General features: G+C 48.5%; 1 protein-coding gene and 1 long non-coding RNA gene across 4 annotated transcripts; one reads left to right on the forward strand and one right to left on the reverse strand.

Annotated features, from left to right (window-relative positions):
* Positions 1-15,953: 15,953 nt before the first annotated feature.
* Positions 15,954-20,266, reverse strand: LOC113620532 (uncharacterized). Of its 2 annotated transcripts, XR_003432809.1 has the most exons (3): positions 20,153-20,266; positions 17,163-18,247; positions 15,954-17,067 (listed from the first exon to the last, which is right to left on the reverse strand). It is a non-coding gene; the product is annotated as an uncharacterized LOC113620532 (long non-coding RNA). The 2 variants fall into 2 exon arrangements; XR_003432808.1 differs by having other exon boundaries at positions 15,954-18,247.
* HOXC13 (homeobox C13) lies at positions 19,603-27,598 on the forward strand. Of its 2 annotated transcripts, none has more exons than XR_003432807.1 (2): positions 19,603-24,789; positions 26,022-26,131. XR_003432807.1 is itself a non-coding variant. In XM_027106493.1 (2 exons), the coding sequence occupies exons 1-2, from the start codon at positions 19,688-19,690 to the stop codon at positions 26,276-26,278; spliced, it is 999 nt and encodes a 332-aa protein (XP_026962294.1). In that variant the 5' UTR covers positions 19,603-19,687; the 3' UTR covers positions 26,279-27,598. The 2 variants fall into 2 exon arrangements, 1 of the variants encoding a protein (XP_026962294.1); XM_027106493.1 differs by having other exon boundaries at positions 19,603-20,429; positions 26,022-27,598.
* The last annotated feature ends 382 nt before the right edge of the window (positions 27,599-27,980 follow it).

Below are 27,980 nucleotides of genomic sequence, written 5' to 3' on the forward strand. Positions count from 1 at the left end.
GAGAAAGACAAATACCATATCACTTATATGTGGAATCTAAAATATTGCACAAATAAACTTATTTACAAAACAGAAACAGACTCACAGACAGAAAACAAACTTATGGTTACCAAAGGGGAAAGGCGGTGAGGGAGGGATAAATTAGGAGTTTGGGATTAGCAGATACATATTACTATGTATAAAATGGATAAACAACAAGGTCCTACTGTATAGCATAGGGAACTCTATTCAGTATCTTATAATAAACCATAATGGAAAAGAATATATATATGAGGGCTGCCCTTGGTGGCACAGTGGTTGAGAGTCCGCCTGCCGATGCAAGGGACACGGGTTCGTGCCCCGGTCTGGAAAGATCCCACATGCCGCGGAGCGGCTGGGCCCGTGAGCCATGGCCGCTGAGCCTGTGCGTCCGGAAAAAAAAAAAAAAAAGAATATATATATATATGTATATATGTGTGTGTGTGTGTGTGTGTATATATATATATATATACATATATATATATATATAAAAAACTGAATTGGGACTTCCCTGGTGGCGCAGGGACTAAGAATCCTCCTGCCAATGCAGGGGACACGGGTTCGAGCCCTGGTCTGGGAAGATCCCACATGCCGCGGAGCAACTAAGCCCGTGCACCACAACTACTGAGCCTGCATGTCACAACTACTGAAGCCTGTGCGCCTAGAGCCTGTGCTCCGCAAGAGAAGCCACCGCAATGAGAAGCCCGCGCACCACAACAAAGAGTAGCCCCTGCTCACTGTAACTAGAGAAAGCCCACGTGCAGCAACGAAGGCCCAATGCAGCCAAAAATAAATAAATAAATACATTTATTAAAAAACAAAAAACTGAATCACTTTGCTATATACCAGAAACTAACACAACATTGTAAATCAACTATACTTCAATTTAAAAAAATTTGTAGAACAAAAAAATAAGCCACAATGAAACTTTGATGAATTTTTTAATATTCTAGTTTTTAAAATAGACAATAGACTTCTGGGCTTGGAAGCCAATTTTAAAAAGTATCTTGTCCATCCCCTTGCTTCCAGACAGAACCACCCTCCAACCATTAATCACAGTCTTTGCTAGATGATAATTTCCCTGGGATCTAAGGTGCTATAGAAGACAAACTATAAATTCTTTTAATCAAACTCAGGCTGAGCGAGTCTCACTGGCATGGTTTTACTTCCTTGTCTGAACTCATTCTCTCCTTCTGCACCTTCAGTCACTCCTGTTCACAGGGGAGAGACAAAAGAGCTTTCCTTGTCCTCTTTAAATAACATCTTTGCCCTCTCCCCATTACTGAGTAACCGCAAGCCCCTATGGAATCACTCAAATCCTTTAAACTTTTCCTTCTTTCTTCCTCCTTTGTCATGAATTTTTTTCTCAGCTGTAACTCCTGGTGAGTTATCTCCCATTAATGATGCTGACGTACAGAACCCAGATAAAGTGCTATATAAATGCTAAGTAATCACAGCCAGTCTTGGCTTTGTGATGCAGGTTATCTCAGACTGTTGTGTTATGGGATCAGACCCCTGTTGACATTCAGGATGAAGTTTACCAGCTGCAGACTTTTTTTTTTTCATTTTTTGTAATGGAATATTATGGCAAGTGCCAGTGCTCTACTAGGAGCCCTCAAAAAAGAGCATGCTATTTTTTGACGGTTTGTATGTTCAACATGCATACATATGTGGAACGTTACGGCATACTAATAGGTTTTCAGAATGTGGCTGCTCTGGGGGACCAGAGCAAAGTCTCTGTGTTGAGTACTGGGATGAGGGTAGAGAGAGATCTAGAGAGAAGAGGGCCCGAGCACTAATTGTGGAGGAAATGGGCACACATCCATAACACAGAAAAACAGTCCATCTGCTTAAAATTTTTTTAAAAAGCTGTTTTGACTACCCAATGCCAAATGGCCAACGTAACTGATTTTCTCACTGACTTATCTAAAGCATTCCATTGTGTAATCTACCATCATAATCTCCAACATTTGTGTAGAACAAGTGACTATAGACCTATTCATTCTCAGTTTCATTGTCCATACGACACCAACTCAGCTCTTGAAAGGTGAAAATTTCTGTCATTAACCCCTCAGTCCTCACAATATCAAAATGTTTGGAATTTTGTCATTAGGAAACAGAACTGAAAAATTATTTGGGCATTTGTAGACAACTATGGTCATCTAATTTTCTTTTCCACCAAATTTTCTGGGCACTTGGATAACATTGTGTGATATATATATATATATATATTCTGACTATAGCTAAAATATATAAATATATTCTAAGACTATAGTTAGAAGGAAGCTTAGATTTTATAAACAACTTTCACACTTAATGGATGAAGAAACAGGGTCAGAGAGAAAGTGGCTTACCAAAGGATACTCTGGGGACTTCCCTGGTGGCGCAATAGTTAAGACTCCACGTTCCCAATGCAGGGGGCCCGGGTTAGATCCCTGGTCAGGGAACTAGATCCCGCATGCACGCTGCAACTAAGAGTTCACATGCCTCAACTAAGGAGCCTGCATGCCGCAACTAAGACCCAGCACAACCGAATAAATAAATATTTTTTTTAAAAAAAAGAAAATTTCTCTTTCTTATAAGAAAAACAAAGCATACTCTGTATTAAGCGATAGATGTGGATTAATAATTCATATATTTTGATTCCTACAGGATTCAGTGCACTTTCCTCTACAGCATACATGCTAATGCAGGTTAGATATCAGACTAATTTTTTGTAGTTCTTTAAACAGGCACTATGGTGCTTGAAGTAGTTGGTTAGGTGTATTCTTTCTTATAGACAAAATAATAGATAGGATGATTTAAACACCATTTAATGTCTGTTATTCTCTTAGAATATGAAATGGATAGCAGTTAATAGCACTTATGTCTCTGTACAGACCTGAAATGGTGTATCTTCGTATATTTGCATTTGTAATATATATATGAATGTTATCCAGTGTGTGTGCATGTATACTGAGTGGTTAGTATTACATTTTCCTCCATGGATATGTATTTCTCAAACTTTATCATCTATCTACCTACTAATTTAATGCACTAGTCTATTTGTTGGTGCATCTTTTGTATACTTTTCTAAAGTGTTCAAGAAGAAACACAATCAGAACATACAAAGACATGTACCTGCAACCTTTTTTTTTAGAATACTTTTGTTGTTGTTAACCAATTTTATTTTTGGCTGCTTTGGGTCTTTGTTGCATGCAGGCTTTCTCTAGCTGTGGTGAGAGGGGGCCACTCTTCCTCGCGGTGCCCAGGCTTCTCATTGCGGTGGCTTCCCCTGTTGCAGAGCACGGGCTTCAGGCGCGCGGGCTTCAGCAGTTGTGGCACGTGGGCTCAGCAGTTGTGGCTCGCGGGCTCCAGAGCGCAGGCTCAGTAGTTGTGGCGCACTGGCTTAGTAGCTCCGCGGCATGTGGGATCTTCCTGGACCAGGTCTCGAACCCATGTCCCCTGCACTGACAGGCGGATTCTTAACCACTGCTCCACCAGGGAAGTCCCCATGTACCCACAACCTTAAACACACACATGGAGACATATAAAGAGTCACACGCTACCACACATTTCTTGGCTCTTCCCTGGACACTCCTGCTATAGCTGGAAGATATTTTTGCTACTTCATGCTGGAACTGGTGAAGCAATGTGCTTTTTCTGTTGGCCTTATGTTTCTGACAAGAGATGACTGCATCCCCCCTCATACGCTTGGATTTTACTTCTAAAAGGTAGCCAGGGGCTTCCCTGGTGGCGCAGTGGTTGGGAGTCCGCCTGCCAATGCGGGGGACACGGGTTCGTGCCCCGGTCCGGGAGGATCCCACATGCCGCGGAGCGGCTGGGCCCGTGAGCCATGGCCGCTGGGGCTGCGCGTCCGGAGCCTGTGCTCCGCAGCGGGAGAGGCCGCAGCGGTGAGAGGCCCGCGTACCACTAAAAAAAAAAAAAAGGTAGCCAGAACAAAAGCTTCTCCCCTTGTCAGCATTATTGTCACAAACACCTTTACCCAGAAATTCATGTTTGATTCATCTTATCCTGCCAGATTTATAATTCAACAGTGTCCAGCCTCTTCTCCCGTGACTTTGTGTTGCAGCATTTCTGCTCAACCAGGCTCCTGTGCTGCCCACAACAACACATACCTTGTCCTCTCCAGTCGCTACACTGCACAAGCCATTGCCCAATCTGGGACACAAGTCTTTTCCCACTTCTGCCCTCAGCCCCTTTTCATGTCTCCTCCCCAACTCCGAGGGATCGACCCTCCCCGGGGATTCCTCTCTTGTCTGATTCCTCCAGCTGCAGCTTCCTCTCCTCCTCCCCCTGCACTGACGTCCATCACCTCTCCTGTCTCTCAGTCTTCTCATCTTTTTGTCTGGGTCCTAAGCCTATGTTCCATCCCCCGCACAGATGGAATAAGGCTCCCTGTGTGCAGGGAACAGCCTCACCTCTTGTTTTGTGGTGTCTCCCCTCCCAGTGCGGGAAGTGCCTTGCTCCTGATAGGGTTGTTGACTGACAGACTGGCTAGGGTAGAAGTTTAGCCTTAATACCTCTCTTATCTCTTTTCTTAATTAATTTGATGTGTTTGGCATCAGTTCTGATGCTTGAGGGGTATTTTCTAGGAGGAGAGGAGTGTTGGAGGCCTTGCTCCTGTTCTTTCCCTTCCCAAATAGACTAGTATTTCAACCTGACAGCTCCCAGCCGGTCCTCTGGCGATGGAGCATTGAGTGTTCATTTTCCTGATGTTTTTATTCCAAAGTCTTTGCCAGGGTCATGTTGTTGAAGTCTGCCAAGTGACAGCAGCCCCTGACCCTGCTACTGAATCTGACACATTTTACAGGTACAGCTGTTATCAGAAAATTATAGAAGCCAAAAGCAAAAAAGAAGGAAAAAAAAGGGGTCTTGAGAGGTCATCTTGGACATGCCCCTGTCTCTAGTCGAGTACTCATCCATTTCTGCTCAGGTAAATTAGAAAAGATCTAGTATTCAAAGTGCTACACAAGGGAACTGTATATCACACTCTTCTATTCCCACTCCATTGTCTAACAGCCCTCACTGTCAGAATAATATGTTTCATTAAAGAGACCCACTACCTCTTCTTTTGAATGTAAGTCCCTTTCCACTTTGACTGTTCCCAGAAAGTGCATGATGACGAATGTAACCAACTGTACACTTGAAAAAGTGAATTAGAAGATTGGACACAATCTACAGAAAGTGGATCAAGTCGTCATCCAGGAGGGATAATTCAATGTTTAACCCAATCTACCATTCTTTCCAAAGACCAGGCTAATTTCCAGACTGATTTGGTTGTTATCTGTGGACATCTGAAATCCCTCCTGGCTCACAATGGTAAGCAGGTTTCCAAGTTTAGTTGAGTCTCACCCATAGATTTCAATGCTTTTTTTCTACCCACATCCTGCGCTATAGCTCTTTGCTCAGAGAATGCCACTCAATAACATGCACACTTAATTAGGTCTGTGTAATGCCAAGCAACTGTTTGTAAGCAGGAAGAAGATGTCTTCTGGCTAATTGATCCACTCACTACCATATATCTAGATATTTGGAAATAACCCGATGAAGGATTGAAGTTTTTCCTTTACCAGCATGTAGACAGGCCTAAAATCTTATAGTCGAGCATTATCCACAAAGTTAACTGCATTATTAACACTTCTGCATTTGGCAGGCTGTGGCCGGACAGGATTTCTCCCCCACTGGTGACCCCAAGTTTGGCCTGAATGTCTTGGCACTGGTTATAAAGAGGGATGCCAGTGTCTCAAAAATGCCAGAGAGTCTGACAGGCATTCTAACTATCTGACTTAGCGGCTTTGATTTCCATAAGAGAAGTGGAATGCCTAACAGAACTTCAGGACGGAGAGGGCCCGGTTCCTAGTACTGGAAAGGGCCAAAAAATAGGAACTCATTTCCTGAGAGTGAGTCTAGTCTACAATCTTAGGGAAGATGATGGGGGTAATTTGGATGAACCAGTTCAAGGCAATGTATCCTCATTACCTTTGGAGAAATGCTTTCATACCAGCCACTTTTGCAGGGGACCAGTTTGGGCCATTTCTACACAACCTAGTGAATGAACGGTGATTCTTTACTCAGATCTGGAAATATATCAAACCAATAATTCAGAAAATCTACTTAAAAATCCTAAATTGTCTAGATCTACACTCTCTTGTCTATATGTCAAATTAAGTAACGAATCGCCAAAGTTCTGCTTCATTTAGTGCTACGCAGTTTCCACTACAGTAGCCCTGGTCTAGTTAGCTTATCTCCACAACTCAAAATCACTAAACATTGTTCCAACCAATCCTCCACTCTCTCCGCCTTTTGAACCACTAGTTGATCTGAAACAGCAGCTGAAGATGGGCGGGGGGGGAAGAAACCCAAGGTTAAGAAATAAGCCAAAATCACCCCCTCCTTCCCTCTACAGGCATCTAGGCTGAAGCAATCCTGAATTAGGGAGAGGAGAAGATTTCACATTAAATCAAACTCAGGATCTTGAAGATACGCTGGACTGGACAATCTAAGTACAGATCTGAAATTGTGTATATGACTTGAAGCTGTTTTCGGACTGTCACATAAGAAGAGGCAGAAGAGTCTTAGAGCCTCTTAGAGTTTTAATCCCAAGAAAGATTACCTACCATCCATTGACACTTATAAGGGATGATGGAAGACAAAAATCAAGTTGTATTTCGTCTGTTAGTCAAGAATAAAATCCAAAATGTACAGTGAAACAAACACAAAAGAAGGTTATTTCTCCCTTGGGTAAAGTCTTAGGCAAATGATTCCTGTCAGTGGGCAGTTCTCCTCCACATGTGATTCAGTGATCCAGGCTCTTCCCATGTGAGTCTCCACTATTCCTTAGGGCCTCAAGGTCAGCATCAAATGGAGGAAGTGGACAGAAAGCATTGGGAGAGGGGATGGGGACACATCCACTTGCTAAAAGCTTTGGCCAGGAAACGGCATATACATTCCATCGACTAAAACTTAGTCACATGGCCACATCAAACTGCAAAGGAAGCTGGGGAATGTAGTCCAGCTGTGAAGAGCTACCAGATTTGGGGAAAATACTTGCTATAGAGACCAACCTGGAAAATTCTCGAGAAGAACCAATGGTTCAACTACCATAGAGAACATCTTTGTGAGAATACTTCTTTCTTCAAAAGGAAGATCATCACTGCCCAAAGAGACTTTTTTCCAGATGGTTTGTGTTGATGAATGGGAGAGAGAAAAGATGGGGAGGAAAAGAGAGGACTTCTGTGAAAGAACAGAGGTGACCGCCATCACGTGGCCACGAAGACAGACAAGATCCTGTAGCTTGCCTACCTAGATCTTCCACTCTCAATAGACTGGTTTCTTCTCCCATGGAACTTCTGGCCTCTTCTGTAATGAAGATGTGCCTGAAACCCCCAGGTCTTGGGGAGCCTGGAAGTGGACACAATCCTAAAAATCTTTTTTGTTATTGAAAACAATCTAGTAAAACTTATCACTGGACACAGAGGTCAGAAAAATTCAGTGAAAGCAGAAGATTTGCCTGGTCTTTCAACCCTAGACAAAATCATATTTTACACTCGATTAATTCCCAAACTGGATTTAACATTTTTTACGTGTTCCATTCTGGTAGGATCAGAAGACACATCTGGCAGGGACGAGGTCCTCTCAAGAAGAGTTTGAATATTTACAATTAAAAACAAACAAAACAAAACAAAATCCACTCGCTTCTCTCGAAATCTCACCCCTGGTGGGAGCAGCTTTTAGGACACGTCACCGAAGGCGAAGTTTCCAGCAACTTGATCCCCTCTGTTACCTATATTTCGAGCCTCTAGCCCGCTATTAAAAATAAAAGGGCATCTCCATTCTCCCCCAGACCTACCATTCTGCAGCGACACTCACTACCTTATTCATGTATGTGTGAAGTGAGTGTTTTCCTGTCCCCCTAGTTGCCCTGGAGTTTTACATTAAGCGCCCTTCCCTGCTGGGTTTCTTGAGATGATCTGGAACGCACGCTGGAAAAACACACTGGGGGAGCGGGGAGGTCTGTTAAATCCCAAAGCAAAGAGCAGCCGAGGCTTGCTGAGTAAAATGAAAGAGACTTAAGGAGGAAAGAATCCGTTAGTGCAGACACTTAGGGGTTGAATTTACTCCCCCATGCCCGCAATGCCATAAAGGAGCAGGACGTCGGCTTCGGCAGCTCTGGGGGTTCCAAAGCTGCGAAGTGCGGTCTTTGGAGGCGTCGGGAGTCAGTAATCCCTCAGTTCACTCCCGCCGCTCCTTCTTGCCCATCCACGCGAAAGCAGAGTCCAAAGGCTTCGAAGATCTGGTGACCCTGGTGCTGCGCCCCGCGGGGGCGGGAGACCGGTACCCGCCGTAGGCTGCGGAAGCTCCGACGCTGCCTGGACAGGGGGCCGAACTTCTGGAAAAACGGCTTTGGGGAGCGATCGGTCCTGGAAGGGCGAATGCGGGAAAGTGACTCGGTCCCCTAAAGTGGAGACGTTGCAGCGGGACCCAGCTTCTGGGAAGTTCCGCTAGTTTCTCCCCATTCGAGGTGTTTTGTTTTGTTTCTTCCTTTAAATCTATTCCCTTCAAAAAAACAAAGATGTGAACGGGCAGGCGCCACCTGGTCTGGGAACTGAGCTTGTGACTCCTGAAGATTTCGTTTGCTTCAGGTTGAGAAAAGAACCTGACGTCTGCCTGGAACTATGCAAACCGTCTGGGGCTCCTTCGGAGAGGGACGTGCTCTACCCCAGCCGCCCAAAGCCTCGGAAGGTTCCATGGAGGCGGCGTCGGGGCCGCTGGACCCCAGATCACCGGGGGGTTAGGACGGAACGAAAACCCAAAGCATCACAGCCCGCACCCCTCGAAGTCGCGGTCCCGAAAGCGCGGGCCAAAGCACGCGGCTGCGGGGCGGGAAGGGAGGGCGAGTTCTCAGCCCAGAGCTCCCTGCTCAGCTTCTGCCATTTCCTCCGCCTGATTTCGGCCGGAGGAAGTCATCAGTTTTCGAGGGCAGATCGGAAGGCAATATTCCCGAGCAATTTGAACGGCCCTGGGAGAGAAGAAAATTAAATAATTGGACTGAAGTCTAAAATAAAGATCCGGAGCGAGATTATGACCCCACTGGATTTTCTACTGAGAATCCCCCCCTATTAGCGTGTACCTCCGAGCTGGCTCTGTCCCCGAGGGCAGAAAAAGGGGCCTTTTAGGCCTTGAGATGGGGAACTCTCCCCCGCAGCTTTAGATTCTTGAAACTGAAGTTACCTCGTAACCAAGGCAGATTTTAAAGTTGTTACAGATAGGTTTCCTGTTCAAAAAGCATGGACCTCATTCTCCAGGTTCACCGTTTGGGGCAGGTCACAGCCTGAAGGCTGTCCGTGGGAGTGGGGGGACAGTACTAGAAAACACCATCACAGCGAGATTTTGAAAACATTCCCACAACTCTTCCTCTCAACTTTTGATTATTTGTGTAATTCAGGAAGAGGAGAATTCTGATTGCTTGTGGAGGCTCATCGTCCCTGGCAAGGAAAAAGACAGAGGAAAAAAAGGAAAATCTAATAGAGACCGGTGCAGTGTGCTCTAAGATGTTGGAACGGGTCCTCTGTGCATTCTTCCTGGTTTAAAAGGACAGAGTCTGTCCTTCCGGGGCATCAGTTCCTCAAAGGATATTGCTTCTGTTGCAATAAAAGGCATAGAACTAGATATAGTTATCAAAATGCATATATATGGAGAGAGAGAGAGCTAGAGAGAAAGAAAACACTGGTTTTCTCCTTATGTCGATGGAAAACATATTTCCTGGCCCTCCAGGTATTTTTTCCTGGATGATCAAAGCTGGGCGAGGACCAGCCCCTTCCACATAATTCTTAGGCTGAATATGCACTTGCAGCGTGGATTTGGGGCGTCACTCCACTTGACTTCAACTGACACATTCAGCATCTGAGAGATCCCTGCCGGGTTCAGATCCTAAGGAGTGAGCCTTGAGAGGCCAACATGGAGAGAGGAGGGATGTCTCTGGACCTTGAAGAGGCACTCTTCTGTCTGCACCCAGAGGCCAGAACCCCGAGACTAAGTGAGCAGTCATCTTGAGGGGAGAAGGGATGGGATTGGGCTTTCTTCTTCCTAGGACAAATCACATTTGGGAAACTTCTTTTTTCAAGGGTGGGGCTAAGCTTTAGAAGGTAGTGAGCCTGCTTTTCTTGCAATGTTTGAAAAGAGAAATTCACCACTGTTTATGAGCCTGTCCCTGTTATTTAAAGTATGAAGTATTCTAAAGGAAAAACTTAATATCGGAAATTGGTAGACCTACAGTGCACCATGTTTAGAAGTATAACTGAAGCATACCCAACTGTATGGGGATATTGTCATCATGAGTTTCTATATGAAACATGACTATGCCACTTCATATGTACTATAGGAGCAAATGGCAACAAAAACATAGCCACCCAGAATTTAATACTGAGATCCCTAACATCTGAATAATTTGCTTTCCTCCTTTATACTTTCACCAACTGAGATTTAGCCAGCTTTACAGAAGTCTGTTCTCATGGCTTCCCTGCCTCTGGCCTGCAGCCCTTCCACCCACCCATCTACCCATCCACTTCTCTGCACTTTTTTTTTGGAACCAGAGATTCTCTCAACTATTTTTTTTTGAGAAATCTTTGTCAGTGTATGATTACACACACACACATACACACACACACACACACACACCCCACTTCTCTATCCGAAGACTGGGCATAAGAAACAAAATAGGGGGAGGGTTTCTTTCCCCATTTGAGAGGTACCCTTTCCACAGGAACAAGCAGACAGGCAGAGAAGGAAGGGAAAGCTGGCTGATTCTTGGTCTTGGCAGTGGTGGTTAGCAACAAAAAATCCGCAGTTAGGATGTGTCCCTGTAGATAAGCACCGGAACCCCCGGAGGCACAGGGTACTAACTTGCAAAACCTCCGGATCGGTTCGCAGCAGCATGTCCTTGAATGCCCGGGCACCCGCGCCGGCTCGCGCCTCCCACATGCCCAGAGCTCTCCGGGATCTCATTAGAGTCTGCTCTGCCCCACAAAGAAAAGTACCCACCTGTGTGCTCAGCTATCAGTGCCCATAGAGCGCACGCAAGTGCATCAGTGAGGATTACGGGTGTGATTGTGCCTGGCTCGCCGGTTCTGCTCGGGCGCCGCAGGAGCGGAGCAGGCGCTTCCCAGCGCGGGCCCTCGTCCCGCTGTCCTCCCGTGTCGGCCATTGATTGTCCTGCGTGCAAGCGGCTTTCGCCAAGCTTCAGTTTAGTCGAAGTTAGTGAAATCCAATACTAAATAATTACTACATGGAAAAACAAACAAACAAATAAACAAACCAAAACCAAAAAAAAAAAAAAAACCCACCAAAACCCCCCCCCTAAAAATCAGCCTGTTATAATTAACGAAAGAACTCTCGAAGTCCTGGGATCAATCCAGAAAGAAAAGAGAAAGGAATTAGATGCTGGCGCCGTGTTCCCGGCGGAGCCAGGCGGCCGCTGACTGCTCTGGCTGAGGGGACTCGCCATCCAGGCTCCGGAAGTGACCCGAATCTCCTAAAAATCTGTGCAGAGAAAAGAATTGCGCTGAAAGAACAGTGCCAACGCCAGGATGCTGCCAGATTTGGCCATACGGCAATTTGGTTTCTGGCAGGCGCGTAATTCCGCTAATTATGGCTGAGGGGAAATGGGTCTGAGAATTATATACTGCAAAGTCGGTCCTGGATATCCTCAGACGTGGTGTCTTTATTCTCTCTTAAATATAAGATTTTTAACAAAATCGGTAATAAAAAAGAATTTCTGCCTTACATATGCCTGAATACCATGCCTGCTTAATAGCTCTCTGCATCAGAGAAAACACTGGTGGAGGTGGATTAACAAACCTGTGTGTCTGTGTCAACATATATCTTTGTCCACAAAACCATAGGTCCACCAAACCGCACACACACATCTCAGCAATGGCATAAAGACAATAAAGGCTTTCATTTGTTTTTAATTTAAACATGACTATGTTTCATATTCAAGGGAAATATTTTTAAATTTTTTACAAAGATTACCTAATTAGATGGAGATGGGTATCTGAGGGCACGTATCTTACGTTAATATTTATCTAAAGTTCCCTTAACACCGAACAAAGCATATATTATATACTTATTTGTCTAGAGATGATAGGTCTATAATAGATGAGAGAAATAAATCTGCATTACTTCTTCGGAGAGATATTCATTAATAAACCAAGTACTGAAAAGAGAGTTAAAGTGCTTCAAATCACAAATGCAGATTCTAGCAGAAAAAGGTTTTCCTAAGGCCTCAGAGTAAGAGAGGAATTGCATAAGATTTCCTTAATGCATTAGGAATAGCATCTCTGCAGAAACGTGAGGATGGTCTTTTTTCCCATTTTGCTTATAGTGGCTCAGCTGAAGGAGAGAAGGCCCCCACTGCAGAGAGCTGGAGGGGTCTTCTCCAAGCTCAAATCCTCACTGTATTTCCTTTTCTTTCACCATCATCAGCCTGCCCTCACCAGCACCCCTGTCATGACCAACCTGTAAATGTCTCCACGCTAGCACGATGCACACCCATCACAATACATGTTCCCCCAGCCTGTGTACTATCCAGCAGTGTTCAAAAACCAGGACTCAACAGTCATGCTCCCCAGAAATGCTGAAGGCCATCAAGTGCACGAAGTCTGAGGTGGTCTCTATACCTTGAAAGAGATTTCTTCTTATCTGAGTTCAATTTTCTCTGACTATGCAAGTGAGTGCAGCAATCTTTGCGAGGAGAGAACATGGATGTCCCCATCTTCCTTTCTAGTTCTTTAGATTTCATCAACTTTGCTTCACGTATGTATAAAACAACACCACAACCAAGAGAAAAAATTCTTCTAAATACTCCCTAGAGAAGGATAAATATGGGTGAGAGAGAAGAGACAGTGAGGGAGAGAAAATCTAGCAGCCCCCTCCGTAAGGATATCATAGGGATAGTTTCCCTCCAGGAACTAATATTTCACCAAATTATATCTTTTCAGGAAGGTGGAATTAGTTGCCACCAGCAGGAATCTCGTCCCAAGTACCCAGACATTCAAGCTCCTTCCTGCATTTTTGCTCCATAGATCCCAAGCAAGATTGGCTATTTTAGCAAAGAGGGGTTCTCGCCCTTTAGTTGAGTCTTAGGTTTTCATTTCCCTCTTTTTGGAGATAGGAAAATTAAATTTTCTTTCTTTTGGTAAGACATCTTTTGAAGGTCCCTTAATTTCTGGTGTCAAGTTCAATTATTTTCAAAGTAGAATGATTAGAATGTATCTTCTGCTGTGACTTCTGAGGGTATCTGGTCATGGGGAGAACTAGGCTGTAATCCATTTAGGGTATAATTTTTCTCCTTCCTCATAATGAAATATACTTACGTCCTCTACCATCTGCCTCTTAGGACCCACTAAACTCCAGGTCTCAGCATCATGGTGGAATTGAGGGCAGTATTTCACCTAGTTAGAGATGAAATGTCCAGTGCTTCAGCTATGTCTTTTATATTTAGTCATTCTTATTTTAAAGGATATATAAGATAAACAGTCCATTTTGATCCAGAAGAATGCAGTATTGAGGTCTACAACCCCTTCTGAGAAAAATGTTATTTTCCATTATCTTCTTTTAAAGTAACTGGAAATCCTAAAGAGACACACAGAAAGAGAGAGAGAGAGAGGGAGAGGGAGAGGGAGAGGGAGAGGGAAAGGGAGAGGGAGAGGGAGAGGGAGAGGGAGAGAGAAAGGAAGGAAGGGAAGGCAAGGGACGGCAAGGCAAGGGAAGGGAAAGGAAGGGAAAGGAAGAGAAGAGAAGAGATTGATCTGTCTCATTTCTAGGAGCCGCAAACTTAAACTTTAAAAGATGGAGGAAATGATTGAAAGTGATAAATACCTTTTCCAAGCATTCGGTTTGTTGGCTTTCTGACCAAAAGGGCCCGTTGTTAGATCTCTGAAAGGAAGCCAAATCCAGCCCCCTGCAAACACTCCTCCACCTCTTCCCCAACCCCCCTCAACTCCCTTGTCTAACTTGAAAATGAACTTGGACTTCCCTCTCAGACAGGCCCTAAAACCAGGAGAGATTTTATTTGTCTGTTTTTGAAGGACTTCCTAAAAGGAGGAGGTGTCTGGGGTGAGGGGAGGGGAACAGAGGGCCCTCTCCCACTGCAGGGATGGGGTAAGTGTAGGGGCTCTGGGGAGGCAAGAAGCCGGGAGATATATTTTGTTAATTTCTTGACTCTGTGTTTATTTCCAGAACTTCTGTCATTGGGGGTGGGGGGAGGGCAAGTGACTGGCTGAGATGCTGCTGAAAAAGAAAAGGGAGTAGGAGGGATGAGGATTAGAAAGGGGATGGGTCTGGGGAAGGAGAGGATGAGGAGGGTTGGGAAGGGTCTCTGTGAGGAGCTTGCAGGGCTGAGAGGACAGCGATGGAAGCAATGGAAGAATGAGCGCCGAGGTAGGGACACTGGAGGCCACTGGAGGAGGCTTCCTGAGACTTCCCCATGGAAGCAGCTACCTGATCTCCCCACTCAAACACAGAGCACCACAGGTGTGATTGGGGGCAGGCTGGAGGAGAATCCAGGAAAAGATTGGTGATGGCAGCCTAAACCCCGACCCTCGAGTGGATCCCTGCAGAACCATAGAGGAAAGTTTGATGGGACTTCCCAAACCCTCAGCCAACACTGCAATCCTAAACTGACAGCAGAAGAGAGTGGATTTCCCTGATGTCTAGGAGAGGGAAGTGAATAGGGCCTGGAGGAAGGCAAGTTTGGGTTTGAGAGCAGAAAACTCTGAAATCAGGAGCAAAGCGATGCCTCAGCGCATCCTGGTCCCATCTTCCTCAAGCTGGGGGCCCAAGGAGGAAGAACAATATAGGTGGAAGATGCCAGGGTGGTAGCTGCTGTCCAGGGGGTGAGTCTCAGACCGGGAGGAGAGGCCTGGGTGGCTCTCCTCTGAGTCCACACTGTGGGGGTGGAGAGATTAAACTGGAGCAGGTTCCAGAGGGATCCAGGAGCCTGGGAGTGGCACCTGCATCTGCACACTCCTTGGGCCACCCCCAACCTTTTAGAGCCAAGGGAGGTGGAGGGAAAGGAGGCGAGGAGGGGACTGGGCAGGGCCAGGGAGCCCCAGGATCAGCCACTTTTCTTTCCTTCCCCACCAGTATCACCCTTTGTGACCCAACAGGAATTAATCTCCTCTGAGTGTGTAAGGCTCTCCCAACTCAGTCACACTCCCAGGGGGCTCTTTCATAGTTCCACCCCCCCACCCCGGAACTCCTAACCCTTCCTGTAAGTGACCTCTCTATCCCAAACATCCCTTTCTTTCCTAGATAGCTCAAGCCCTACATCCTCAGTCCTCCACAAATCTCTTCCATCCTGCCTGCAGCCCGTATCCTGGACAGGAAAGGGCCCCCCAAACTCTATGCCCGCCCACCAAGGCCCCAAGTCTGGGCGAGAATCCAGACCCCATGGTGGTAAGGCTCTTTGTTCTCCTGCAGCCTCAACCCACCCCCTCCTTTTTTTAAACTGGAATTTCTCCCATAAAAAAAAAAGCGGGGGGCGGGGGGGGGCAGGAGCTTCAGAGCTTCAAGCTCTTTTTTTTTTTTTTCCTGGGCAATATGGAGGAAACAGAGGAAAGAGGGGGAGGAAGGGAAATCAACTGATGCTTGCTTTCCAAAGAAGGCAATCTGGGCACTGAATAAGGGGCACACCAACCTCATTTCTCTCATCCCCTTCTCCCTCGCCTGGAATTCAAGCTTCACCCAGCCCTCGAGTGTGTACAGCAACTCCTGCTGCAAATGCTGCTAGCTTACCCCACCGACTTGGTCTCTAACACAGCGGGCCAGGAATTTCACCCCTCAACTTTAGAAAGACACAGACATCTGCCTCTTCATTTTCCTGGGGATGTCTAAGTAGAGAACAGGATGAGCGTATAAATCAAGTGTGTATCCAGAGAAATAAACAGACCAGCAGAGATCTTTATTTGCATAGAGAGGATTTCGGCGAGGGCTGGGTATTTTCATGAATACACTTGGGCCGTATCCACAAGGGCATGTGCTGGAACAGTGCATGGAGCCTGCCCACAATCACAGACCCACAGGCCGGGCGTGTGCACACGTATACCGTGCAAACACACACACACACAAACACTTCCAGTGAGACGGCACATTGAATATCTCCTTTATATATTGGAGTCTTTGAAAACAAGAATTTCAGAGTTGAACTTAGCGGGGAACTCAGTCCATAGAGGAAGCTGAGGGCAGAGCGGCTCCCGTGGCCTCGCCATCACAAATGTCCCTTTGAAAAAAGAGCGGAGAGCGCAGCCCGGGGCTTCTCGACGGGGCTAGAGGGGCCGTTTTCCATTTTCCTTTGGTGTGATGAAATGCTCCGTCCTTTCCCGCACACACCAACATCATCACAGCTAGAGACCGAAGGGTCACATTCCTATTCATTCCTCCTGATTTCCTCTCAACCAGGTCCGCAGTCCAGCTCCATCGGCCCACCCGCGAAGCCCCCGGCGGGGCGAGGTGTGGCTCAGCGGCGGGGGGTGAGCGCCGAAGCCGAGGGTTTCAGCGCCTGGCTTTCTAGGGCGGGATCGCCTCATCGCTTCGGCGATGTAATTACTATGTTTCCAGTAGCGCATATTCTCCTGGAGTGTTTAATTTGGTTTTATTTGTGTCTCAGCGAGATCCACATCTTTTTTTTCGGGGGGAGGAGGAAGAAGCGACCCCAGGCTTAAAGTTAATTAACCAACAAGGCTCTACTTTGAGGCGCCCGGCCGCAGGCTCTCGCCTCGTCGCCTCCCTCCCTGCTCCGGGTGCGCCCCAGTCTTGGAGTCGGCAGTTTCAGGCGCGGAAGGTCTTGGGGAACCCAGCGAAAGAGTGGGAAATCGTTCAGAGCATGCGGACCCTTCTCTGGCGCTTTCAACGCCCTGAGTCCTGAACTTTCGCCTCCCACTCTCTCAGGTCTCTGGGGGGCCTACATCTTCTTCGGCTGGTCTCCTTGACGAAGGGAACTTTTCCCTCTCTTTCCGCTCGTCGCTAAATTTTGGCCGCATAAAGCCCCTAATAAATGGAATTGTAAAATTGCTGGGTTAAATCTATATCTCATTGCAATAGGAATAGTTAATGCCCTTATATAAATCTGGAAAAGAACCTACTATTGATTTTATTTATTGCTGGGCCGCCTGCACCCAGAGTCTTTCTGCTGTTCTGCCCCTTACTCCCAAAGGCTGGGGGACCCGTCTTTGGGTTCTGGCCCGTGAAGACGCATCTGGCGTTGAGCTAGACCATTCCCGGACCCGGGAGGGAGCCCCAGGAACGGGGTGGCCATTTCAGGCCCTTTGTTTCGCCCGGCTGCCCCACTCAGCCCGGTCCACGTCGCCCCGGGTTCTCCACGCGGAACCGGACCCCGCACTGCACAGGAGGGGAAGCTAGGGCCTCCGCACCACCCCTACACCTGCGGAGGGAAAAAACGGCAGACCTCTCCACCCACCTACCCCCACCAGGCAGGCCGCAGGCAGACGCGGGGGGCCAAGGTCACACGACCCAGTCTAGACTAGCCAGGCCATGTTTGCTTTCCTCCTTTTACCTTGACCTTGGGACTCCGGAGGCAGAGAAGCCAGTTTCCTAGCCAAGAGCCGGCTCCCAGCAAGACCCACCTTCCTCTCCACTCCTCTCTCCTCCATCCACCATCATCGCCCTCAACACACACTCAAGCTAGCCTGCTCATGTTCCAAGCTTCCTGATATATTTTTCCTCCTACTGCCAGCCCAGCCCAAAGCCTGCTTTCTGGAACTCTGAGGTGACCCTTCCGAATGAAGAGCACCCTGATAAAGATTGCGTCTCTTATCCTAAGTCACCCACGCCAGGGCGCTCTCCATCGTCCAACACCACTTTGCCCCTACCGGTAGAAGGGAGGCAGCCCGTGGGCCAGATCTCAGTACAGACCTGGCCATTTGCTCTCAAGTTGAAGGGATCCAGCGGGTTCGGCTTAGCCCGAGGCTATTTCCTGGCCGCGGTCTGGACAAGAGCACCCAGCATTTAAAATCTTTGGCAGAGGCAGGAAAGAGGGAGATGCTGTAGCCCCTCTCCCCTTTTTTCTCTCTCTCTTTATTACCTCTTCTCCTCAGGGAGGCCCTGTGCTGAAAGGGAACTTGGCTCAATCCCACGGAGATGCTCTCTGGAAAGGGGTGCCTCTACTTAGGCACCAAACTGAGCACAGGAAGCCCGACAAGTCTGGAGACTGGGAAGAGAGAAGAGGGGGGCTTTTTTAGAAAATTAGTAAGTTGGTTAATTTTTTCTTTGAAAAGATTGGGTAGTTTCAAAGCATCGAAACACTTCACGTTAAAAGGAGGGGATGCTATGGGAGTTAAAGTTGGGGTTATCCAGCTGGGAACTGCGTTGATCCCGGCTCTGCCTGGCCCCTCAGCCTATGGCCGGCTCAACCCAGGCGGCCGAGGGCGGAGGCGGATCCGCCAGGCTCGGATCGGGCCTCCTGGGGTCTCCCAGAGTAGCGCCTGGGAAATGTCCCTCCAAAGGGGCAGCGCTGCCGACTCTCCCTCATCCCACGTTTCCTTTTGTACACGGATCTGAGAGCGCGTGCTCTTCTTGTTCGTATGAAGAGCTTTTCAGCTTTCCTAGACCGAATCCCTGCTCCTCCTCCCCCTTTTCTTTGAAAAATCTCACTCCGAGTCTTTTAATTTCTATTGTATGTTGAAATACCCCTCTATTCTGTTGCCCCCATTTCTCTTCTTTATTCTATCTCAATTTTTCGTTGAGAGCATCCCGCCCTCCGTGTGATGATGTTTGTGTTTGGGGGCTATTACATCCTCCTAGCCTTCTCTGCTCCGCTGGAGGAAGACCTGCGGGCAACGAGCCTAGAGAGGGTCCCTCTTAGACAACTGGGGCTTTGGGGAAAGTGGCTGAAAGTCGGAAATGGAAACACAATCCCGGCATCAAAGTCTTGCTGCTCGGTGTCGGGTTCTTTCCAGCCGGAGCTCCCAGGGAGTCAGCCAAGGCCAGACCCAGGGCTCCCCACGCCCTGCCGGTGCGCTTCCGCCTGCTTTCCAGTTTTTTTATTTATTAAGAAAAAAAAAAATACGGTGTCTCCCCGACCCTTAGCTCCAAGCCCCAATCCAGTCAGCGATCTTTTGGGGTAGGAATCAGTCTCCCCCACACGCCTTCTAAGCCTAATGGGAGGCTCCCAGGAAAAGTCCTGGTCTTGCCAGACCCCTTTGCGTCGGCCAAATTCAGCCTCCCCCTTCTCATTCTCCCTCCCCGAGGCCGGCCAGGGGGCGTTGCCCTGTCCCTTTAAATCTCCCAGCTCCCTCCTCTTTGCCCCTCCTGAGAGCCAATCAGCAGAGACCTCTTCCCTTTCGCCCCGCCCCACCTCTAGGGGTGGGAACCCCAGGAGACCCGGCCAAGGCATCACGTGCACGGGTGGCGTCACGTGGGCGCGGGAGGGTTGCCGAGGGGAGGCTGGCGGGAGCCTGTGATTTCTTAATGAAATGTCCCCGCATGCGTAGAGGACATGTAGGGAGGGAGGTGGAAGCACCAGGAGGAGGAGGGGAGGGGTAGAGAGAGAAGGGAGGAGGGATGGGGGAGGGGAAAAGGGAGCGAGGTGTCTCCCCAGCTCGCAGCCTCTGGCAAGTGGAGTTTTTAAAAAGCTCGAGCAGATCATGTCATGACGACTTCGCTGCTCCTGCATCCTCGCTGGCCGGAGAGCCTTATGTACGTCTATGAGGACAGCGCGGCGGAGAGCGGCAGCGGCGGCGGCGGCGGCGGCGGCGGCGGCGGCGGCGGCGCGGGCGGCGCGGGGGGTGGCTGCAGCGGAGCGAGCCCCGGCAAAGCCCCGAGCATGGACGGGCTGGGCAGCAGCTGCCCGGCCAGCCACTGCCGCGACCTGCTTCCGCACCCGGTGCTGGGCCGCCCGCCGGCTCCCCTGGGCGCCCCTCAGGGCGCCGTCTACACGGACATCCCGGCCCCGGAGGCGGCGCGCCAATGCGCCCCGCCGCCGGCGCCCCCCACCTCGTCCAGCGCCACTCTGGGCTACGGCTACCCTTTCGGTGGCAGCTACTACGGCTGCCGCCTGTCGCACAACGTGAACCTGCAGCAAAAGCCTTGCGCCTACCACCCGGGCGATAAGTACTCCGAGCCGTCGGGCGCCCTGCCGGGTGACGACCTGTCCTCCAGGGCCAAGGAGTTCGCCTTCTATCCCAGCTTCGCCAGCTCCTACCAGGCGATGCCCGGCTACCTGGACGTGTCTGTGGTGCCTGGGATCAGCGGGCACCCGGAGCCGCGTCACGACGCGCTCATCCCCGTCGAAGGCTACCAGCACTGGGCTCTCTCCAACGGCTGGGACAGTCAGGTGTACTGCTCCAAGGAGCAGTCTCAGTCCTCCCACCTCTGGAAGTCTCCCTTTCCAGGTAAGGAAGGGGCCCGAGCGCCGCCGCCGCCGCCGCCAGGGACCCGTCCCAGCCCCGCCTGCCCCGGGGCTCCGCGCCCCAGCCACCCCCGCCGTCTGGCCCCGGCGCGCCGGCTCTCCTGGGCTGCCGATGGAGCCGGCCGGGCGAGCTGCGCTGAGGAATGCGCCGGGGAAGAAATCTGCTCCGACACGTTCCCCGGAGCTGCCGGGCGGAGAGTGAAGCAATCACAGGCGCCCGAGCGCCCGGCCGCCGGCTCCGCTCCAGTCGGGAGCTTGTCTCCTCCTCCCCCAGCGGGCTCCAGTCTCACGCGCGGCTCTTGGCCTCCTAAGCCCGCTTCCGGCCAGGAATGGGGGGGGGGGGGGGGCCTTGGGTGCCTTGGAATCCAAAACCACTAGGACAAAACGCTCAACCCACCGATTAATTGGGGAAAAAAATTAGAACCCCCAAACATTTTGTTTGCCTGAATGTCCAAGATCATTCAGGCACTGCAGGCACTGGACAGTTTTTGTTGTTTTTAAATAGGGGTCTAATTTGCCGGGATCTACAGAAATGTAGGGTGTTTTCTTTTTTCTTTTCTTGATTTATTTTAAGAATTTGGCCACGAATTTCCTGATTGTTAAAGGAACAAGAGAGCTAAAATCTCTAGAGAGGGTGTGGAGAAAAGGGAATTCACATCCCTCTCCTGGATTATAAAATTCTTTGCCTCTCTGGTGCACTGAGCTCAAATCCTGTGGGTGTTCGCACTACCAACTCCCCCAAATGCGGGAGAGAAGGAGAGTTCCCCATGCCTTAGACACAGGGGAGTGTCTCTTTCTCTTAGAGGGGAGTGAGGATGAGGGTGGGGGGGAGACCTGCTTTGGAAGGATCTGAGGTCCAGGCCCAGGCAGGGGACCCCTCTGCATTGTCTGGCTCCATATGCGGTGGGGGATTGGAATTTACTGGTGTTCTGTTCCCTTTCCAATTGAGGCTATCTCTGAACAGGAAGGGATCCTGCAAACCACCACCCCCCCACACTCCACAGGGGAAAAGACCAGTTCCAGGTTTCTCAAAACCACATCAGGAGCTTCGTATTCAGCTTTGTGCTGAGAAATCAGGATTCAGGGTCTAGTGAATCCAGAGCTTGAGTCTGCTCTTGCTATATATGAGCAGAGCTCAGTGGGAGAGGGCTGACTGGCTCCGTTCTGATGCCTACAGGGGTCCTGGGGGCCCCGACCAGCCATATATGGCTCCCCACACTGCCCAGAGCCCCCCCCCTCCCCAACTCTACATGTGGACCCAGGGACATTTTCATTGGGAAGTGTAGACCTGAAGACCTCCTAAGGGTGGGCCTGAAATTCCTCTGCATCCAGGATTGGGGCAAGGACAGATGGTTAAAAAAAATTACTGAATGATATTAAAAAGTGTAGCAAATAACATTCTTGTAAATATTATAAGATGACTTAGTATAACACAACTGACCAAGGTGGGACCCACACTAGACACCCAATTTCTGGCTGCCAGAAGATTTAGGTTGATAGAATTTTAGTACATGGTGTCATGCGTTACCTACTCTGCATTGACTATATTTTTATATAATATGATTTCTGTTATTAACCACCTAATACGAAACACATAATAACACTTTTCTAGAAGATAGGCAACTCACATGTAGGTGTACAATAGTGTGTTGTGGAGATATGGCCCTTTAATTTCCCATCCCACCCAGATGGGAAGCTGCTTAGGAGATGGGGGTTTAGCAGGAATTCCTGGAGCATCAGTAGCTGGTAGCCAACAGGCCATGCTAAGGGGCTGAAGGGCAGAGGGGCAGATGCCCACCCAGCCCACTGTGGGCAGAGGCACAAGTCTAGAGCAGTGGACGGTGGGTTTAGTGTGAAGAGGGGATGAGAGGGAGCTGCTCTGGCATTGCTGTGTATGCATGTGGAGCAAGGTGGGAGTGAGAGATTGGAGAGAAGCTCAAAGAAATATCTTTGAGCAAAATAAACATCTTAAAGATTCCCAGGAAAAAAAAAAACTAAAAGTAAGCACTTTTTTATCACAGCCTCCTAGAGAAAAATATCTTTGACATAAAAAAATATATAGCCCAACTGAGATTTAATACACTTGCAAATTATGGCATGGAAGTGGATATAAAAACCCAGTGTATCTCAACAGCTATGTGCTCACACACTCCCGGTGTGGAAATAGAATCGGGCTGGTGTATCTCAGTGAGTGCAGAGGTCCAGGCAAAAGGCAGATGAATAAGAAATTATGCTCAGACACCCTCCATCTTTCTACCCACACAGAGCTCCTTTAAAGTAGTGAGATTTCCAGATAACTCTGTCTATGCAATTGTGGTTTGTTCAGCAGCATCTAGGCATAAACACTACTGTCTCTTTTCAGTGCCTCTGGCTCTGAGAGACCTCATCTATGGCAGTCTGGGCTGGTGTGGGAGATGAAGGCAATTGTTCAGAAAGATCCAGATAATTAGGGCCCAGCTGAGTTGTGGCTTCTTCCTTCACCCAATTATCTAGACCCTTGCTTCTTTGCTCTTTTTTTTTTCTTCCTATAGTGAGTATAGACAGTTTTTAATTTTGACAGAGAGAGGCAGAAATTCCAAGAGAGAATCAGCAGAAATTCCAAGAGAGAAGCAGAGAGGAGGGGGGCGGGGTGGGGGAGACAGGGAGAGACAGAGACAGATAGGATAGGAGGAGACAGTAAGAGAGAGAAGGAGATAATGGGCTCTTTGGGCCATACTGGAAGTCTCTACTGACAAGTCTTTGGAATTTGCTTGAGAAGAGTGGCTAGGATTTCTAGCTGAACAAGGTCCTCTTCGGAGGACCAGAGCCCTGTTTGGGGAGTGGGTGGGTCAAGAGCCAGTGGGCAGTAGGAACATGTACACAGGACCCCAAGAGAGAGCTGTGGCTGAGCATTGATCTGATTTTTATCTGCTCCTCAAAAGTGTCTATTAGGTTCCCAGGTATGAAGTGGTGTGTGTGTGTGTGTGTGTGTGTGTGTGTGTGTGTGTGTGTGCACGCCCACACGCTCTGAAGGGAGATTAGGGAAAGGTTGATTGTAAAATTAATCACCAAGTCCTCTACTTACTTTAGGCAGCATAGACACAACTCGAGGCCTAAGCTTCCAGATGTTTCCACATCTGCAGATCCCACTTCCTTTCCAGACAAGACAGCAGACAATGAAAGGGGGCTTCTTTCAGAAGGCAAGACTGAAGGTATTTCCCCAGTTGGCCAAAACAACCAGCCGTTAGGTCTGATCCATGAAAAACTTGGCCACATCAACTCTTGGCATTCTGTAGAGAAAAATAACCAATTTAGACCAGCTATCTGCTTTTTTTAAACTGATTTTTTAGGGTTTGTTGATTAAGCCTCATTGGAAATTTATAGTTGTGGTTTAGGAGACCCAAAATCGGGTAGATAATTGTGAGCATTTCCAGAAAGTGAAGTTTAAAAAAATCAGGGACAATTATCTGGTTAATTCAGGAACCCAAACCCACGTTTATCCCATTTGCTCTCCAGGAAAAAGGAGGTACTTTAAAGCTAAATTGTACCAAGCGGTCTGTTTCCATTTTAGAACTCACTGTGTCATTATGTTGAGTCCAAAAATCTGGGTTTGAAATCTGGCTCTGCCACTTAAGTTCCTTTACCTACTCTGAACCTCAGATTCCTTATCTTGTAAAATGGGTTTAATAAAATAAGACTGGAAAAAATGTTCCGAGGATTAAAAAAAAAGCCTCACGGTATCATTACTGACCCTCTCTGTTTTACTCCTATTCCAGAATCATCAGTTTCTCAAATCATAGTTACATCTGTAAGAGTAAGACACATTTAAGAACTGTGAGACTTTTAAAAATTATCTTGTGCAAAAAAAAAAAATCCTTTTTAACATAAAGGATCTGCTCTGCTAAAGTGAAGTTGTTTTGTTTTGCAGATTAAAAAAAAAAAAAACTTGGCCTGTTCCTACATAGGCAGAGAAAAGTGACAAGTCCAACAATTTTCCCGAAAAATTGTCGTCATGAAGACAGCCAGACCAGGCCATTGGAACCCCCTCTCTCCCATATTCTTTCTGCGTACTTTATTCGCCCCCTGCATTTGATGGTGACCTCTTCTCTCCCCATCCTGTGTAGACAAGGGTCCCTGAGAGAGAGCAGACCCAATGAGAATGGGTATAAGGAAGGTGTTTCATGAGGGTGGGGGGGGGGGGGCAGTGAGAACAAGCATTTCAGAAAGAGCTTTGTGTCCTTATTCTAGACTGTGTCTACACTTCCAAAGGGCAGTAAGAATGAAGGGGAAATCTCAAATATTCAGTCCTACTCATTAAATCCTGCATGAAGAACTCTGCCAATTACGTTTTTAAAAATTGAAGGGTGAGTTACTCAGATAATTTCCCTAGTTCCCCACTTCCCCTTGAAAGTGTTGCTATGATCTTTTTATTGACAGAGGTGAGGGTGGAGTGGAAGGGGGGATATAAGTGACACGTATTGCCTGTGACATTCTCAGAGCATGAAGAAATTGAACTAGTAGTGGGATGACAAGGTATTTAGGATTAGGGTTCCCGCATGGGGTGGGGACAGTCTCCTTCAGCCTCAGAGGAATGACAGGGATAGCACATGGGAGCAGGATTTGCTGTTTTGCTGAGTGGACATTTATGGGGGCAAGGGAGGGGCACTGATTTCTTTTTATAGAAGACTTACGTGAACAGCTGGTTTCAACCCAAGAAGGGCTCTCTTGGTGTCTCCTCTGGTGGGCACACACCTGGGTGTGGACCCTCCACTTCTAGGGACCTGATTCCCTACATCTCAGTGCTAGGACTTCCCACCTTGGATGTTACTAAGTGGCTCACAACACTGGACTCCTAGAGATTGGCTCCCAGGCAGTCTGGCTTCACCTGGCCACTTTTCTTCTCTCTAGCTGTCGGTGCTGGCCTCAGATTCCTAGTGCAGAGCCAGTGACCAAAGGCAAGAGGCCCCACTTGGGGGTCTGTGCCCACTGAAACTGTCTCCCTGCCCACCATGCCCTCCCTCAAACATACAAAAGAACACCTTCCTCTGATAATGGGGCAGAGTATAAACTGACCCATGCCCATATGACCCACCTGCAGGAAAGAGGGATTTTCCTGAATACCTGCGATCCTGCAGGCTAGCAGACCAGGGTGCAATTTGGAGGGACCCCTCTAAGGGAACAAGGATTCTAACAAGGAGTGCTGTGTAGAGCCATACTGGAAGCTGAGGCAAAAGGAAAAATCAGTAATACTGGTCCCGCATTTATTTAAAATTTTCATATTTTGTTCATCATGGACTCCTGGGCATTCGTTTATATATTTTAAAACATTGCATTAAAATATCATTCATCTTGGTTACTGAGTTTGGGCGCCCCCTCCTTTAAAGTTTGCACCAGAGGCAATACCCCAGGGTCCTCACCTAAGTCGAGGCCTTGCTAATAACAGAGGTGCAAAAGATTTGGGGACAATCCGTCAGCTCCCTTTGAGTCCCTGCCGGAACCTGCGCCTCCGCAGCCGCGCGGACTTGAGGCCCCTCGCAGGGTCCTGGGTCCATCCATGCCACTCACTTCCTGCCGCCTGCCTTCTCTCTCCCCCCAGACGTGGTCCCCCTACAGCCCGAGGTCAACAGCTACCGCCGCGGGCGCAAGAAACGCGTGCCCTACACCAAGGGGCAGCTGAAGGAGCTAGAGAAGGAGTATGCGGCCAGCAAGTTCATCACCAAAGAGAAGCGCCGGCGCATCTCGGCTACCACGAACCTCTCGGAGCGCCAGGTCACCATCTGGTTCCAGAACCGGCGGGTCAAAGAGAAGAAGGTGGTCAGCAAATCAAAAGCGCCCCATCTTCACTCTACCTGACCGCGCACCCAGCTGCCCGCCCCGTCTATTTATGTCGCCGATTTGTACCATATCCGAACACACCAAAGGACGCTTTTCGGGTACAGACAAATATTTAATGTTAACCAGAAGGAGGAACCACTCCGCTGGGAGGCAGAGGGTATCAAAGGGTGTGCTCTGCCGCCCTCTACTCCCCACCCCATCCTCAACCCTCACCCCTACGCAGACGGCATCTACCCCGCCTCAGCGGCTTTGGAGGTGGGTCCGGGCGGGCGTGGGAGGAAGGCAGCCTGCCTCCACTCCCTCTGGCCGTTGCCCCTCGCCTTGCCGGAGCGCCGAGTGGCAGCCAAGAGCCCGGTCATTCCAGCCAAAGCAGAGCTGGGGAACCCCGAATGACCCCATTTTTGCCTCATCCTTTGCCCGGGCAGGTAGATGACCCCCCTAAGGGTGCGACCCCGAGCAGGACCTGGCGAGCTCCTACTTTCCGTCCAGTCCTTCCTCCCGTTCCCTGTCCCTCTGGCACTCTTTAGTTAGGCAAGATTTCCCAGTTAAGATGTTTCTGTGCATATTTTAAAAGTCACATTAATATTAATGATAAGTATTAGGGACCTGGCATCGTGATTGGAGTACAGACAGCGCTTAGGTTTTTTCTTTCCTGTTTCAACAAAAGCTGGAATTGGATGAGGAAACACCTACCCTTCTCCCCCACCTGGACCAAGGAACTGAGTTTCTGAGGAGCCACCTTTGCCCCCATGGCCTCCTCTGTTCTGCTTCTCAATCAACATGCAGAAATCCAGAGAAGACAGAAACTCCCACCATGCTGCTAAATCTGTCTTCTCTCCTTCTCTCTCTGTGGCGAGACTGAGGGTCAGGCCATGCACAGGAGCAGAACTTTTTGCTAGGGAACGGACAAGCTTCTCTTCCAAGGGGATGGAGAGCGGGTCCCCCGGCAGATTCCCTCTCCAGTTGCTTCTCCGTCAAGGCGGTAGCTGAGAAGGCCTCACATTTTCGCTTTTACTCATTGTCCTGAGGACAGCAGTTTTTCTTCCAGGAGGCCAAGATAGCTGGCTCCCAGTTAGCCAGCTAACGCAGACGCTGCCTGACATTTCCCTCCTCAAAGGCCAACTTGGTGCTGGGGGATGGGGGCTCACCTTCTCCCTTCCCACTGGTGCATTACAAAAGCGTGTTCTTTTGAAATGTTCATCCAAAACAGGCTTTTAAAAAATGTTGTGTATCTGTATATAGTATTGTGATGTCTGAATGACAATGTACTGAATGCAAAAAGGAAAAAAATACCACAAACCTGTTTTTAAAATAAAATCTTTTTTTTTTTTGCCTTGATTTTATCGCTCAGATTCCTTCTGAAACTCCTTCTATCCACTGGTTCTTGGGGTAGGCTCTATTGCCCTGACTCAGCCAGAATGGGCAGGGGGAAGAGTAGAGAGAACACCCCCAGCTGGATAGATCCCAAATTTATATTCTGCTCCACGTAAGTTTTTTAAGTGAGGTTTTCAGATTGTTGATACGATCTAGACAGAAGAAAACTCTTTCCCATCCTGATGCCCCAAATAGATGAGTAGGCTTGGGAGAGAAGGATGTGATCAGCGACGGAAAAGGCCTGGGAGCAAGTGAGTGGGTTCACTTCAGTTAATAGAGCTCAGAGCTGGATCTCTGTGCTGAGAAAGTGGTGTCCCAGCTGGCGACTGGATGCTGTGGTGGTGGC

This window comes from Aethalodelphis obliquidens, unplaced genomic scaffold (assembly GCF_003676395.1).
Source record: "Aethalodelphis obliquidens isolate GAN/ISIS:26980383/991018 unplaced genomic scaffold, ASM367639v1 scaffold8, whole genome shotgun sequence".
NCBI lineage: Eukaryota > Metazoa > Chordata > Mammalia > Artiodactyla > Delphinidae > Aethalodelphis > Aethalodelphis obliquidens.